This window comes from Embiotoca jacksoni, unplaced genomic scaffold (genome assembly GCF_022577435.1).
Source record: "Embiotoca jacksoni isolate LCO1_2020_lvr unplaced genomic scaffold, fEmbJac1.0.p SCAF_120, whole genome shotgun sequence".
NCBI lineage: Eukaryota > Metazoa > Chordata > Actinopteri > Embiotocidae > Embiotoca > Embiotoca jacksoni.
Genome location: NW_027185253.1, coordinates 118,255 through 132,217, shown reverse-complemented (window position 1 = coordinate 132,217; position 13,963 = coordinate 118,255). Strand labels below are relative to the sequence as shown.

General features: G+C 41.2%; 1 protein-coding gene across 1 annotated transcript in view; it reads left to right on the top strand.

The window, feature by feature from the left end:
- Nucleotides 1-13,259, top strand: part of grk6 (G protein-coupled receptor kinase 6) — a 35,076-nt gene extending 21,817 nt beyond the window's left edge. The window contains exons 7-16 of the mRNA XM_069145289.1: nt 1,124-1,187; nt 3,279-3,419; nt 4,889-5,079; nt 5,174-5,211; nt 6,667-6,756; nt 7,210-7,418; nt 7,903-8,040; nt 8,956-9,093; nt 9,912-10,046; nt 10,633-13,259. Coding sequence (XP_069001390.1) covers nt 1,124-1,187; nt 3,279-3,419; nt 4,889-5,079; nt 5,174-5,211; nt 6,667-6,756; nt 7,210-7,418; nt 7,903-8,040; nt 8,956-9,093; nt 9,912-10,046; nt 10,633-10,683 — 1,195 coding nt within the window. The 3' untranslated portion in view covers nt 10,684-13,259. The remainder of the gene's footprint in view (nt 1-1,123; nt 1,188-3,278; nt 3,420-4,888; nt 5,080-5,173; nt 5,212-6,666; nt 6,757-7,209; nt 7,419-7,902; nt 8,041-8,955; nt 9,094-9,911; nt 10,047-10,632) is intronic.
- The last annotated feature ends 704 nt before the right edge of the window (nt 13,260-13,963 follow it).

Sequence of the window (13,963 nt, the reverse complement as noted above, 5' to 3'; positions counted from 1 at the left end):
AAATGACAACGTCTGAGCGTAAATATCGTAAGATACCTCGAGAGGAGAACGGCTGTCTTGCCTTTCGGCCTTTCCCGTCCGAGCACGGCTGCTGCGTTGTCGTCAGTGTTGCAAAATGTGCTTTCCAAACAACCAGCGCATGATTTGAATACGGCGCTGATTAACACATAGATGCCTTTTGGATTTAATAGTTCTTGTAAAGTAGGAGAGGAGACAAAACAAATCTCAATAGCTCGATTTCACTGGCAAACTTGGAAAACAAATGGAACCAAGTGATGCGAGAAGAGTGTAAGGAGCTGACAGAAGTTCTTTCACTGCATCAGGACTTCTGACAGTCTGCAGCTAAAAACAATTTGACTCTGAAGCAGACTGATCGACTCCAGAGACTTATTTACCCGGAGACTAATGGACTGATTGAACAGGACTGAACATCCAGCTGTGAGCAGGGTTCAATGTAACGCTACTAATCCAGGAATACGTTTGTATCGTGAATGACACAAACAGAAAAAACAAACAGGATTTATTTGTCAAATGAAAATGGAGAAACATTTTATTTGAAGTTTCAATGGAAAAAAAAAAAGAATCATTTGAATTTCACAGTGAACCTATTAAATGATCACATTCTTTAAATTTGGACACTTTCTGGTTCCCACACTTCTTATCCATACGTGAACCGGATTTAAGCTGGATATATGAAGATTTTAAGAATACATATATATATATATATATATATATATATTAAAAATAAAAGAGGTTGGAAGATATTTTTATTTATTATAAAAGAACAACACCATTTAGAAACTTATAATTTCCCATATTTGTAGCAGAGAAGTTGAAGTTAATATTTTTGGTTAACTTTTTTAAACACCAGGTTGCGCTGCAGCGGTTAATAGTTCAGCATTTGCAGCCTCAGTGGGAGAAATTCTCTTTCGTAACACGTTTTCAAAATAAAAGCATATTTATCAGATGGAATTGGCCTGAAACTGCTTTTTGAAACCGTCCATTTGTGCTTTACTTTTAAAAAAAAAAAAAAAATGTATGTCCAGTAAGCAGATGACTTGATTTAAAATGTTCTTTACATGTTGCCGTGTGCTATAAATGAGTTTGTCTCTCCGTCCAACAGGCAGCCCGTGACGAAAAATACATTCAGACAGTACAGAGTTTTAGGAAAAGGCGGTTTCGGAGAGGTGAGTACTTTTGCAGTCTTTACTCATTAAAAATAACATTATCATCTTAACTCGGACAACAAGACACTCAAAACACTCAAAACCGGCTTAATTTCTTCTTGAACGTTTTGCACAGCAGGAGTTTTGGTCAGTCTCGGTACTAATAAAGTTGCCTACCAAGATGTAAGGGAAATTAATTTTATAATCTCAACAACAGCAGTTTTAAAATACCCGTTTTTGATTTTCCCTCCTGCTGAGTCTTGCATACATGTTACGATTTAAGTGTGTCTTTTTACAGGATTTTAGTGAAGCGTAAAAACGGAAGTCAATGAGACACTCGCCAGTAACAAATTGCATAATCCTCGTTTTGTCCAGATTAGCATCTTTACGGCCTTGTAGGACTACAATCTTGGCCCAAATAGAGTTTATTTGCCCCACTCTGGACATAACTAAAAGTTATAAATGGCGCTTATTATTTATTTTGGTTCAAAGAAAGTGTTTCAGTGAGGTCGCCAAGGAAACAAGTGCCGCAAAGACTTAAAGGCCTTCAGCTGTGCAAAGTGTATCAAACTGAATCCTTTCTTTGCTCTCTTAAAAGAGGGGCTTTAATCAGTGGTGTCTAAATCCCATTACACACCGCTGAATGATGTCTCTATGCTACACATTAGTCTTATAAAACCAGTCTTTTGATTCCATCCTGATAACTGTGATAACTGATTAAATGTACAAGCGTTGGGTCATTACACAATGAGGAGCATAAACAGAAGTAAGGAGTCACTGTTCGTTTTGTTGGTGCAAAACGGATTTGGTGATTCAAAGATTCAAAGTGATTGGAAACTGAATTTTAAGGAATATAAATTATCCCAAAATTTCAGAATTACGGGTTAAAACTGGAACCCCCCCCCCTAAAAAACGTAGCCTCCGGGTCTGGAAAGTGAAGCCAACGCATCCACACGATGAATAATCATCTCAATACCAGTCATGATCTATGCAGTTATTGTCCTTTATCTGCAGCATCTGTGGTACCATAGAAAAACATGGACCGAGTCAGTGTGGAAGTATCCGTTGTTGTTCACACCGGACAAAGAGATCCCTTTCTAATGCATTTTCAATGGAAGTGGAAAAAAAAAAAAAAAAAAAAAAACGAGTCCACGCTCCTTCTGCCACGCTGAATGAGCTATTACACGTCCGTACTGACGCAAAACCGCTTGACATTTACATGTAGTATATATTATTTCATGAAGCACAGAGGCTTATCTGTTCAAAGACTTCAGTTCTGGACTGCAGGCGAAAGTGGTATTTACAGTAATAATTAAAAAAAAAAAAGAAGCTTTTTCTCCGGGGCAGTGGAACCCGTGTTTTGTAATTAAGATCAAGACCCTGTAGTTTTAATAGCCGCGCCTGTCAGCTCTACTTTACGTACCAAAATGCACAGTCATCCAACTTCATAGAAGAACACTGCGAAATTGTTCGAATGCCGCTTTAATTCTGAGAGGGCAGCGTGTGCAAGAGATGCATGGCAGTACAGGAACTGTGTGGCCCTCAGGATACTGAGGCTCACGCTAGTAACTCGCATCCATTTTTTTTTTTTGCTCAAGGTAAACCATCAATTTGAATTATAAGATTTGTATTTGTTTCTCCACCAAACATGCTGTCAGCCTTTCATGTTTTTGGTGATTAGTTAGAACAGTTTTTGCCAAGAGAAAGGCGCGTCACGGGTACAATATTGATGGCGTAATGTTATTTTCTTTAAATCTTGATCTTAAGGGGTGTTGTTTTGTCCACATCATCAGTATCCCTCTGAGAGGAGAAAAGTCCGATTTTGTAACGGTATGAAAATTGTGGGGGGGGGGGGGGGGTATTTCCCTTTTCATCGCAGCTCTCCATGCTCTACCTCGTAATTACAATCACGATATTGTTTGTCCTTTTGATGACCTCAAAAATGTGAAGTCACAAGATGGAATAGTCTCTGATTTATTAAGAGAGTGCATTGTATATTTTATTTTTGACAGGTTTTTTTTTTTTCCTTTAGATATATAAATAAAATCCTCGGATGTGAACTCTTTCCTGCACTCCTGCTCCCGGTTTTCTTATTTTTGTCTCCCCCTTCAGGTGTGTGCGTGTCAGGTACGGGCCACGGGGAAAATGTACGCCTGCAAGAAGCTGGAGAAGAAGAGGATCAAGAAGAGGAAAGGAGAGTCCATGGCGCTCAATGAGAAACAGATCCTGGAGAAAGTCAACAGCAGATTTGTAGTAAGAATCTCCTCTTACCTGAGAGAGGGAGGGAGAGAGGGAGGGAGAGAGGGAGGAAGGAAGGAAGGAAGGAAGGGAGGAAGGGAGGAAGGGAGGGAGGGATGAACCAACCAAATGACGACCTTGTAGGATCTATTTCAGCTTCTTGTTCCGGTTTTGAATTCAAGCAGTAGAGTTGCAAAATCAGCTACTGACTCAAGCTAAAAAAAATAAGAAGTGTGTGTGTGTGTGTGTGTGTGTGTGTGTGTGTGTGTGTGTGTGTGTGTGTGTGTGTGTGTGTGCGCTCAATCTAGCAAGTAACATTGTTATGAAACTTACTAATACAGGTAATATACCTGGGGAAAAAAAGAAAAAAAAAAACATTTTAAGGGTGCACAAGCGAAACTTTCATTATTGGTTTTGCCTCTTTTATAGAATTAGTTTACATGAAGGAAAATATAGAATATCACCGGGTTTCATCCTATCCAGTATTGGCGTCAACGGACCGTGACGTGTGCAACATTTACAGCCGCAGTAATTAAAAGACAACACTGAGGTTTGTTCTGTCTCTGCTGTGGTTTGAATCTCTGGCCTTCATTCAGCTTATTTTATTTGGACAGCAGACAGTCGGTTGTTCCGCGTTCCCAGGCCTGCCGACTCCCCTCCCCAACGTAAAAATACACAGTCGCATAGCTTTGTTTAGTTTATATTCTCTTCTTTTTTTTTTCTTCGAAGTTTTGGCAGTAAGTTGTGTTGTTTTTAGTTGTGGAGGTATGCAGGAAACAACGTCATCAGCTTCCTGCAAATCTCTCATTAAAGGAAAAATCCACCTGGAAAAATATTTTGACCAAGTTTGCAAGTTTTCAGGAACTTTACTGAACTTTAACTGAATTTACCTTAAATGACGAACACGGTGAGGAGGTAATAAACAGCTGATCGAGTTGATTTAGTTTGCTGAAAGTATTGCCAAATAGTTTGCAAAACACAGGTCTCAAACAGAAGGCTTTCAGTTAAGTGTGATGCGCAAACAGTTAAAATAGCTCAAACTTATGAATAAACGCTTGATATGTTTAGCAAAAAGTGATGGGAAGCACTCGACTACGAGGTTGAAATAGCTGAAGTGAAAACGGTACTGATAAAACCTTTGAAATAGTTTAAATCCACGGATGCACGGTTCAAATATTCAGCTAAAGCCTACGTGAATAAATAACATAACGAACCGCTGACGCTCGAAGTGCTGAACGTACAAATGGATCAGAAACGAACCTAAACATGGACAACTCGACTGTATGGAAGAAAAAAAATACATTTTGATCATATTCACAGTTATATAATCGAACCACTGGTTTAGAGTGAAGAGTAAAGGATGCTCCTGATTCACACCTGTGGTGCATTAACCATTGTGTGTGTGCGTGTGTGTGTGTGCGTGTGTGTGTGTGTGTGTGTGTGTGTGTGTGTGTGTGTGTGTGTGTGTCTGTGTGTGTGCGCAGGTGAGTTTAGCGTACGCCTACGAGACGAAGGACGCCCTGTGCCTCGTGCTGACCCTCATGAACGGCGGAGACCTGAAGTTTCACATCTACCACATGGGCGAGGCGGGTTTCGACGAGAGGAGGGCCGTCTTCTACTGCGCGGAGATCTGCTGCGGCCTGGAGGACCTGAACCGAGAGCGAATCGTCTACAGGTGAGCGTCCTCTCGGGAGACCGGCGCAACACCCGTCCCGTCCCTCATGTCTTTTTTCCTCTCACCGTCTCCTCCTCTTCCTTCTGCCGCGCAGGGACTTAAAGCCAGAAAACATCTTGCTGGATGACCACGGTGAGTTCGATCGTTATTAACCTTAAAAAAAAAAAGAAAGTTAAATCTAAACACTATTATTACAGTCTGATGTACTGCAAATAAACACCCTTAAAATCTGCTGATTTGAATCTGAATATAAAAGAAGTCTGGAGTGTCAGACTTTTAAAACCCCTGATTTACTACAAACTGTATATGTAAAGCAGGAGAGAAGTGACGTTTGAGAACGGTCTCATAGTCCTGTCTTGTTCCAGAGCTTCCAACCGGATCGTATGGGTGTTCAAACTTTACTTTTTTTTTTTTTTTTTTTTTTTTTGAACAAACAAGAGATCAATAATTAACTGTCAAAATCAATTATTAGGAATTATTTACTCATTTAAAGACAGAACAATGAGGCCCATACTGAAGTAAGATTTGTAATTTACATAATTAATTTAATCAATTTTGCATTGCTTATTTTATTTTTTTTAATTAAATGGAAATAAAGGGACTAAACTTGACTTTTCCAGAAACAGTCCAGAAACAGTCTTTATGTCATGTTATTATGTGGAATCAAAAGTCTTGTGTTATTCATTCTGTGAAGCTGTTATTGCTGCATTTAATGCAGAACTATGACTTTCTGATGCTGAACACCAGAGGGCGCTGTGACGCCAGCAGTGATCTGATTTGAAAGCCAGAGGCTCTGAGTTTAAATGGCATACAAAAACAGGCAATTACAATCCCAGAAAGATGCAAGAATGTGATCACTTTTCTGAGCTGGTGTGACAATAAGACAAACATCGTCCCTCAAAACCGGCCGACGAAGCCGAGACTGTCCAGCCTGACCGTGAGAAAATGTTTGTTTGTGTTGCGCTGAAATCTGCACGCCAGATGAAGTTCAATTTCAAAGTCTCAAATTACAGAGCAGTGGTTTAGAGGTGTCGATTCTTCGTGCGGAAGAAATCTTATTGCGACAAATTCCTGTGACTAATGAGAATAAAGATCCAGAGTTTCCTCAGATGACATAAAACCCACTTTGACGGAAAGGATCGTAACACACGATGATTTTCTATTTCCATAAATCACAAGGAACGAAAACCTCGTGGTCGGTGGCTCGGCTACGGAAAGTTCAAAATGGTGTGTGCTCACCAAGCGGCAACCCCGTTGTGACGTCACCCGTCGATGTGTGAAATTCTCCAGTCTGCCATCTTGGTTTTTTTTCGGTGCCCAAAGTGACCATATTTGGGGCAGCTGGGGAGAAGGAGTGATCGGTGGATCTGACTGAAACGTAGCTCTCTTTGATTCCTAATATCTAAATGAATTGTTGAATTATTTTCAGACGGACCACCAGGACACTGATCAGAAGGAGCGATTTGAACTTATGACAACGCAGTGGTTTATGGAAAAAAATATGTTGACTTTGTATTTCAAGAGAGAAGTTGACGTTTTTTGAATGGGAGTCTAAAAATATCTTTTTATTTACGTCTGTTTGTTCAGGCCACATCAGGATATCGGATCTGGGTCTAGCGGTCCACGTCCCAGAGGGACAGACCATCAAGGGACGGGTGGGAACGGTTGGATACATGGGTAAGAATCTGACCTTCACCGAGGAAGTACATTTACACGAGTAACTACAAATATGAGCGCCACCACATTTGAAAAGGAAATACTTATTTTCTCCGTTACATTTATTTTACACTCTGTAACAATCAATAGGATCAATTTTTATTCTCCGCTTTTCGTGCTTTCAGCTTCGCAGTTTGAGAGTTTACCGTTTTTACTTTTACGTTATTTAAAAAATGTTCCTTCCTTCTACATCATTTTAAAGTATTTTACTGATTTTTTTTTTTTTTTTTTTTTTTGTACTTTTACTTAACAGTTTAAATACACGCACGTACTTTTGCTGGTGATGGAGTATTCGTGGCGGACGTATTAGCACATCGTCTCAAGCTGGCATTTTAGTGTTAAACATTTGTTTTATGCATATAACCTTAAACCCAAACAAAACGCTCGCTCCTCCACCTCCTTCCTGTCCTTCAGCTCCAGAGGTGGTGAAAAACGAACGCTACACCTTCAGCCCCGACTGGTGGGCGCTCGGCTGCCTGCTGTACGAGATGATCGAGGGCCAGTCGCCCTTCCAGCAGAGGAAGAAGAAGATCAAGAGGGAGGAAGTGGAGCGGCTGGTGACGGACGTGGAGGAGGAATATTCCAGCAAGTTCTCCGAGGACGCCAAGTCCCTTTGTAAAATGGTGGGTGGATGTGCAGACAAGCGGCCAAATCCACTTTTCTCTCATTTTTTTGGTATTTGTCTATAGCTTCCATCTGCTCATGTTCTACTTAATATTAAAGCTCCGTGTTGGAAAAGACATTCTGAGTACAAATCCTGACCCATTTCTCAGCCGTGTCAGTCTGGCTGCATTACCTCAAATCACACTTTAACATAATTCCCTGACTTTGAACGAGCTGTTCATGCTTTCCGTCTTCCTCTATAAGTGATTATTGATTACTTACCTGTAATGTGTCACTCGCGTCTGAAGGTGGCGGTAAAGCGAACTTTTAATCGAATACTTCAGAGCGAATTTCCGAGTAGTAATTTAGCTTGAAGCGTCCGTCGCTGCTGCCCAAGTCTCAGAATAGCTCATTTGACTGTTGAGAATTCCCCACTAAAGCTGCCAGTTGCATTTTATAACTTTAATTTTATTCTGTTGTATTTTAACCCCCCTCCCCTCCCAGCTCCTCATCAAAGATCCCGCACAGAGGGTGGGCTGTCAGGGGGGCGGAGCCTCCGAGGTCAAAGCCCAACCCATCTTCCGCTCCATCAACTTCAAACGGCTGGAGGCCGGCATGCTGCAGCCGCCCTTCATCCCCGACGTAAGTCCATGTTACACGTTATATCTCTGTTCATTGAGGATGAGACATGTTTAACGAAAACAAAACAAAAAAACAACGCTGGAGTTAAAAGCTTTTTTCACTTCATTTGATTGGCCACGCACAGGTGCGACTTAACAACATCAATGAAGCGCAGGTTTACGGAGCAACATTAAAGGTCCCATGTTGTTTGTATTCAGATTTCTTTTTTGATCATACAGCGAGTCAAGTGGGAATGTAAATAACTGTATTCAGCAACTGGGACGTTTGCACACGTAGTTTGGACTTCCGTAAGTCTGTGATGTCACAAACTCACGCTGGTGTTATACGTCCACTCTCAGCGCAGCCCCACTATGCAGGCTTTTTGTTGTCTGGAAGAAAACGCACGAGCAGTCGTTCTGTTGCGGAGCTGGCGAGCTACAACACCGCTAGAAAACCTGCGATTGCGGCCCGGCGGCGTGTCACTCAGAAAAAGAGTCGGCCAATCAGAAGCGAGGGCGGTTGATAATGCGCCTTAAAGGCCGAGACGCATAAAAAGCCTGTTCTTGGTAGAGCTTCAGAGAGAAGCTGAACCTTCCAGTTGAATTTGAATAGAGTGCTGGAAGTCCAACCTTCTCTGCAGCACAGGAAGTGGAATTAATTAATGTGATTAATAAGAATGTCAGCGAGGCTCAGGCATGATTAATACACACGATTAAGCTGCACAGTGTAATAAGCAGGAAGGATCCCCACGGCGACCGCTCTGTTGTACTACGGCAGGTTCTCATGAGGGACTTCGAAAAGTTTGGTTCGTTTGAGGGCATTGAACAGTTCTGGTCCACCTTCAATCCTGTCGCGGAGAAGTTTCTTGGAACGTCTCGCCACTCCGGCATGTGCAAAGTTAAGCGTGTTGAAAGCGTGTGCGCTTGCGTGTTGCAGCCGCAGGCCATCTACTGTAAAGACGTGCTGGACATCGAGCAGTTCTCCACGGTGAAAGGTGTGGAGCTGGAGCCGAAAGACGAGTCCTTCTACAGCAAAGTGTCGACGGGCAGCGTTTCTATTCCCTGGCAAGACGAGGTCAGACACACACACATGCACACACACACACACACACACGCACGCACACGCACACACACGCACGCACGCTTTAACACACTTGTCGGCCATAAAAAAATGAACCGGGACGGGGAGGAATGCTTTCATCCGGACATGTTAATCAAGATCAGATGTTGTGTTCATCTGCTTGTTATTCCAGCCCTGTTCTGTTCATTTTAATTATTCCATCAAGAGCAGAATCACACAAAAAAAAACAACTTGTATACAACGTTGAAGCCAATAACAGCCAACAAACCTTTTAAAATCCAGCTGAATGAGTTTTTCTTTGTTCTAATGATGTGGAGTTCATGCAGGCAGCTGCTCCAGGGAACCAGAGAGTCATCAGCTCGAGGATTTTAGCGGTTTTGACACTTTGACTAATGCTGCGGAGAAAATGCTCAAAAAGATGCCGCGGCTGGTGTTGAATGTGAGTCGGAGGAGGACGGAAACATCCATCACTGAGCTGTTGTTGGTCTTCTCGCCCTCAGTTTGCCATTAAAAAGGAGAAGGGTGACTGTCAGGACAACGTTCCACGAAATGTTTGTTTTTAAATAAGACTGAAGGGAGAAATGAAACCGATTTTTATAAATGTAAAACCTTCTTTGAAACTATGTAAATGAGATAAAAGGAAGCAGGAAACAATCGACATGGAACAAAAATAAGGGACTAAAAAAGTGTCACGACAACAGTCATTAAATATGCGACAGGAACCATCATTGCTTCATTGATTTTGTGTTTGTAGTGTTCTTCTACGGTGCGTCCAAAATGCGTATCGACCAGTTTGGTCTTTTCTCCTGCAGATGATCGAGTCAGAGTGCTTCGAAGAGCTCAATGTGTTCTACCCGGACGGGACGATTCCCCCCGACCTGGACTGGAGAGGACAGCCGTCCCCTCCGCCCAAACAGGGACTCCTGCAGCGGCTGTTCGGCCGACAAGTCAGTGGACTCTTTAATTTACCTGCATCAGCAAAACACCAGCTAGAACTAGACGTCTTAAAACATGTCTGGAGGGAGTTTTTTAAGTTTCATTTTCGTGTATTTAAAAGACCAACTGCCTTCATCCAGGTGTTTGACATACGTAGTGTGTAGTCCTGGTGTTAACCTCCTGTAGTAGTGTGTAACGTAGTCCTGTTTTACTCCGTTACAGCCACATCCATTTTTGGGGATTTCTACATTTTTAATAACGTTACAACAAGCGTCTGTGTTGAATATCAATTTGTTGCCGCTCACATAAAAGAAACTTTGTTCCGCTGGTTTGGTGGAGCTCAGCTGTGTGAATAAATGTTGAAATGTAAAATTTTACAATTGCAAAACGTTTTGTTATTGTCAATTCTCCACTCTGAAAAAGTTACAGGAAATAGGATTTAATTGTAGGGATTCATTTTTCTTAATAAAATGTTTGTATGTAATGAACTACACATTTACAAATTCAAAAGAAATTGGCCAATTTGTATTCAACTCTAAATGAAACCAAAATGTGGTCGACTGTAGGTGACTCTTCGCTCTCTGCTTCCCCCTGTAGGACTGCTGTGGTAACTGCAGTGACAGCGACGAGGAGCCCACCAGGCTGTGACACCCCCTCTCCGTGCTTCCCCCCCCCCCCCCCCCCCACACACACACACACACACACACACGCACACAAACACACACAAACACACACACACACACACACACACACACACACACACACACACACGATCTTATTTGTTTACAACTTTTGCACATTTGTATTTTTAAAATATGTAGTATGATCTCTAAATGTCAGAATGTATATTTTCAGCATAGCCATAGTGTCTAATGTTATTTAAAAGTGTGAAATATCTGCTGCCGACGCGTTCCAAACCGGGAGAGAGGGACGGACAGGAAATGAACTATTTTCCTTTTTGGCTTTTAGTTTATTATTGTTATTGTTATTTTTTTTTTTTTTTTTTTTTTTTTTTTGTCCAGGGAAGGTTTTGCTTTCACATTCGTCCATTTACACACTGAACTGAGAGTTGCCGCTGAGCAGCTTCCACTGGAACAAGCGCCTGCTGTAAAAGTGCCTTGCTCGAGGGCACTAAGGGAGGACGGAACATTCCTCCGTCTCTACATTTTCCCACTTTGTCCGGGAAAACCAGTGACATTCAGCCAATGAACTGTGACCACTTCTTTCGACCTCTATTCTGCTGTGACCGACCTCACTGCTTTTTAAAAAAATTATTTGTGTTTGTTCGTTTGTTTGTTTGTTTGTTTGCTGGGACATTATTGGTTTTTGACATTTTTACGCCAGGACTATGAAGTCTACATCTGCAGATAAAAAAAAAAAAAAAAAAAAAGAAAACATTATTTTTAAAGAATTTTATGATGGATTTCTGGAGACAATCGAGTCTTTGTGTCAGCGCAGCTTCAGTTACGCTTGTCGGCAAAATGCCAGTTTTGGGATGTGCAGTTAAATCTTACAGAAACCCTGAGAGATAAATGAATCACTTTTATCACTTCCGATTGTACAAAATTGTACCAACATACTTGTGCCTTTATTTTCTTCTATCGAAGTGACTGTTTTCTCGGAGTTGCCCCATTTTGGTTCACAATGAACAACCGTTCCTGAACTGAAATTTGAAAAAAAAAAAAAAATTAAAAATGCAGTATTTTAAACTGGTTTCCATTAAAAAAATAAATAAAAAAAAAAACACACATTAAAGGGTCCATAATTTCAAAACAATCTTAATACATTTTGTATGAAAAAAAAATGTAACTCTTAGCAGTTGTGGATTTTCAGAGAAATTAAAGAACTGCTCAGTTTAAACACAATTTAATATCCGTTCATCATTTCTTTATTGTTGGAAACTTTATTCTTCATACTGTATATATATATATATATATTGAATTCTATGCTTGTCAAGCTTAAAAGACCACTGAATCCCAGAGTCGAAGTGCTGCCATCAATTTCAGTTTAAGACGCTTGTGTCAAAGAATCGACTATTTACAGCAAAATAATGACGGTTAAATGCAGTGGGATTGTTTCTGCTGAACAATGGGACACAAACAACTGAACAAGACTAAAAAAAAAAAATTAAAAAAAAAATCTGGAGTCAAGATTTCTCAGGGTTTCTGTAGGAATTTTCCGTTGTTTTTTTTCATTACTTCGCTCACGAGTGGACGGTAGGTTTGTCCTGCCGGTCGTAACAAAGTCCAAAGATTTGTCATCCGCGTCCGCCCTGACCCGGGTGGACGATGAAAGTCAAACTGAAGCTTTCGGGGTCAAATCCTGAGACCGAAGCTGGTCTGTTCGCTGCCGAGGTGAAACGTCTCGGCTGGAACTGTTGCAGTCAATGGCTTCCTCAAAGAATACGGCCTCCGATTTTAAGCTATTAAAATGAAATACCTCCGATTGTACACGTGGTTGTTACGTTATTTCTGTAGACTGATGAAACCAGACACCGAGGTCTTATCAAATCTGTAATCCAGACAAGAGTTTCAATCCTTCTTAATCTTGGCTGTAACAACCATGAATTTATAAATGTGTGAAATTCTCCTTTAACTCTCAACGTCCATCGCGGTATTTGGATGTCCCCCCCCCCCCCCCCCCGCGTTTCGGTTTCGTTGCCCGCAGAACCCAAACCTGTCGCCGTAAATGACGACCATTTTAAAAGTTGACCTCGGCCAATTCAGAAAAGAAAACGTGTCTTTAAACTTCCAATCCGCTGTATTTATTTTCTCAGGGTTTTCATATAAAAGAAAAGCAGAGTAAATGCAACATTGCGCGTTTGCCATTCTGTGCTCTCGTACGGCCAAAGTACAAGTACACGTTCATGGTCCCAAAAGATACGTGTAAAAAAAAGAAAATTGTTTTTAAATGGACTCATTCTTGATCCTTTAGTAATTTAACACCGGCAATAATATGTCTGTTTTATTTTAAAAAACCAATTTACTTTGGAAGATAAACTTTGGTCGCAGAGTTCAAATCTCACTTCTGTTCCAGAAGATGGAAGGTGCCTTCGAGCTGCTTTTTTTTGTTGTTTTTTTGTTTTTTTTTGGTGCGTTTGAAGGTATTCCTCCCGCCTGTAGTCGCCTCTTTTTTTACACGTACTGAATGCGTCCCGACGTGAACTCGACAAAAAGACTTTCTGCACTGATCTAATAAAGACTGAAAGGTCAAAGGGGAGTCGATACGGCTTGCTATGGACTTGGCTGCATCTCTTCTGTCACGTAACGCCTCTCCTTCATGTTTGCTTTGTGCTGAGGACGCACCGAAACCGTTTCCAGGAAGATTTGGGGGTATTTTATATGTATTTAATGTCCTTCGTTCTTATCAGTGATGTCAACTTTTTTGGGTTGACCGGCCCAATTGCTAATCGCTGCTTATAAATTGGAGGAGCTCAAAAGTCGGCAAAAGACAACGTCACAAATTTTCCATTGCACAGTCAGCATTTATAGATCCATAAACCATCAAATCTGATTAAACAACCCCGCAGTGGCTTGACATTTAACTGTTAGATACGGGACTGGTATCCGTCTTCCTGTTTCGTGTTTCAAAAACACGTTTCCCGCGAGTTTTCAAGCGTTAAAGGTGCCCGTGGACTTCTTGACCACTCGTGGCGCTATTGAGCAGATTCTTTAAGAGAGGGCGGATGTCAACGATGGAGGCTTTAAAATGATTCCAAAAAAAAAAAAAAAAAAGATTGCCAATGTTTGAGGACATTACAGAAGGAAATTTACTTCAGGGTTTTTTTTATTAAGTCTCGAGGATGAAAACACAGAAAAAAAAAAAAAAACCCTCCACAGAGCACCTTCTAATGAACAGGAAAGTTTAACCTCGATTGCTGCTTCCTTAGTCATGAATCAGGTCTGGTCGTTGTCGTTTTTCCACAATC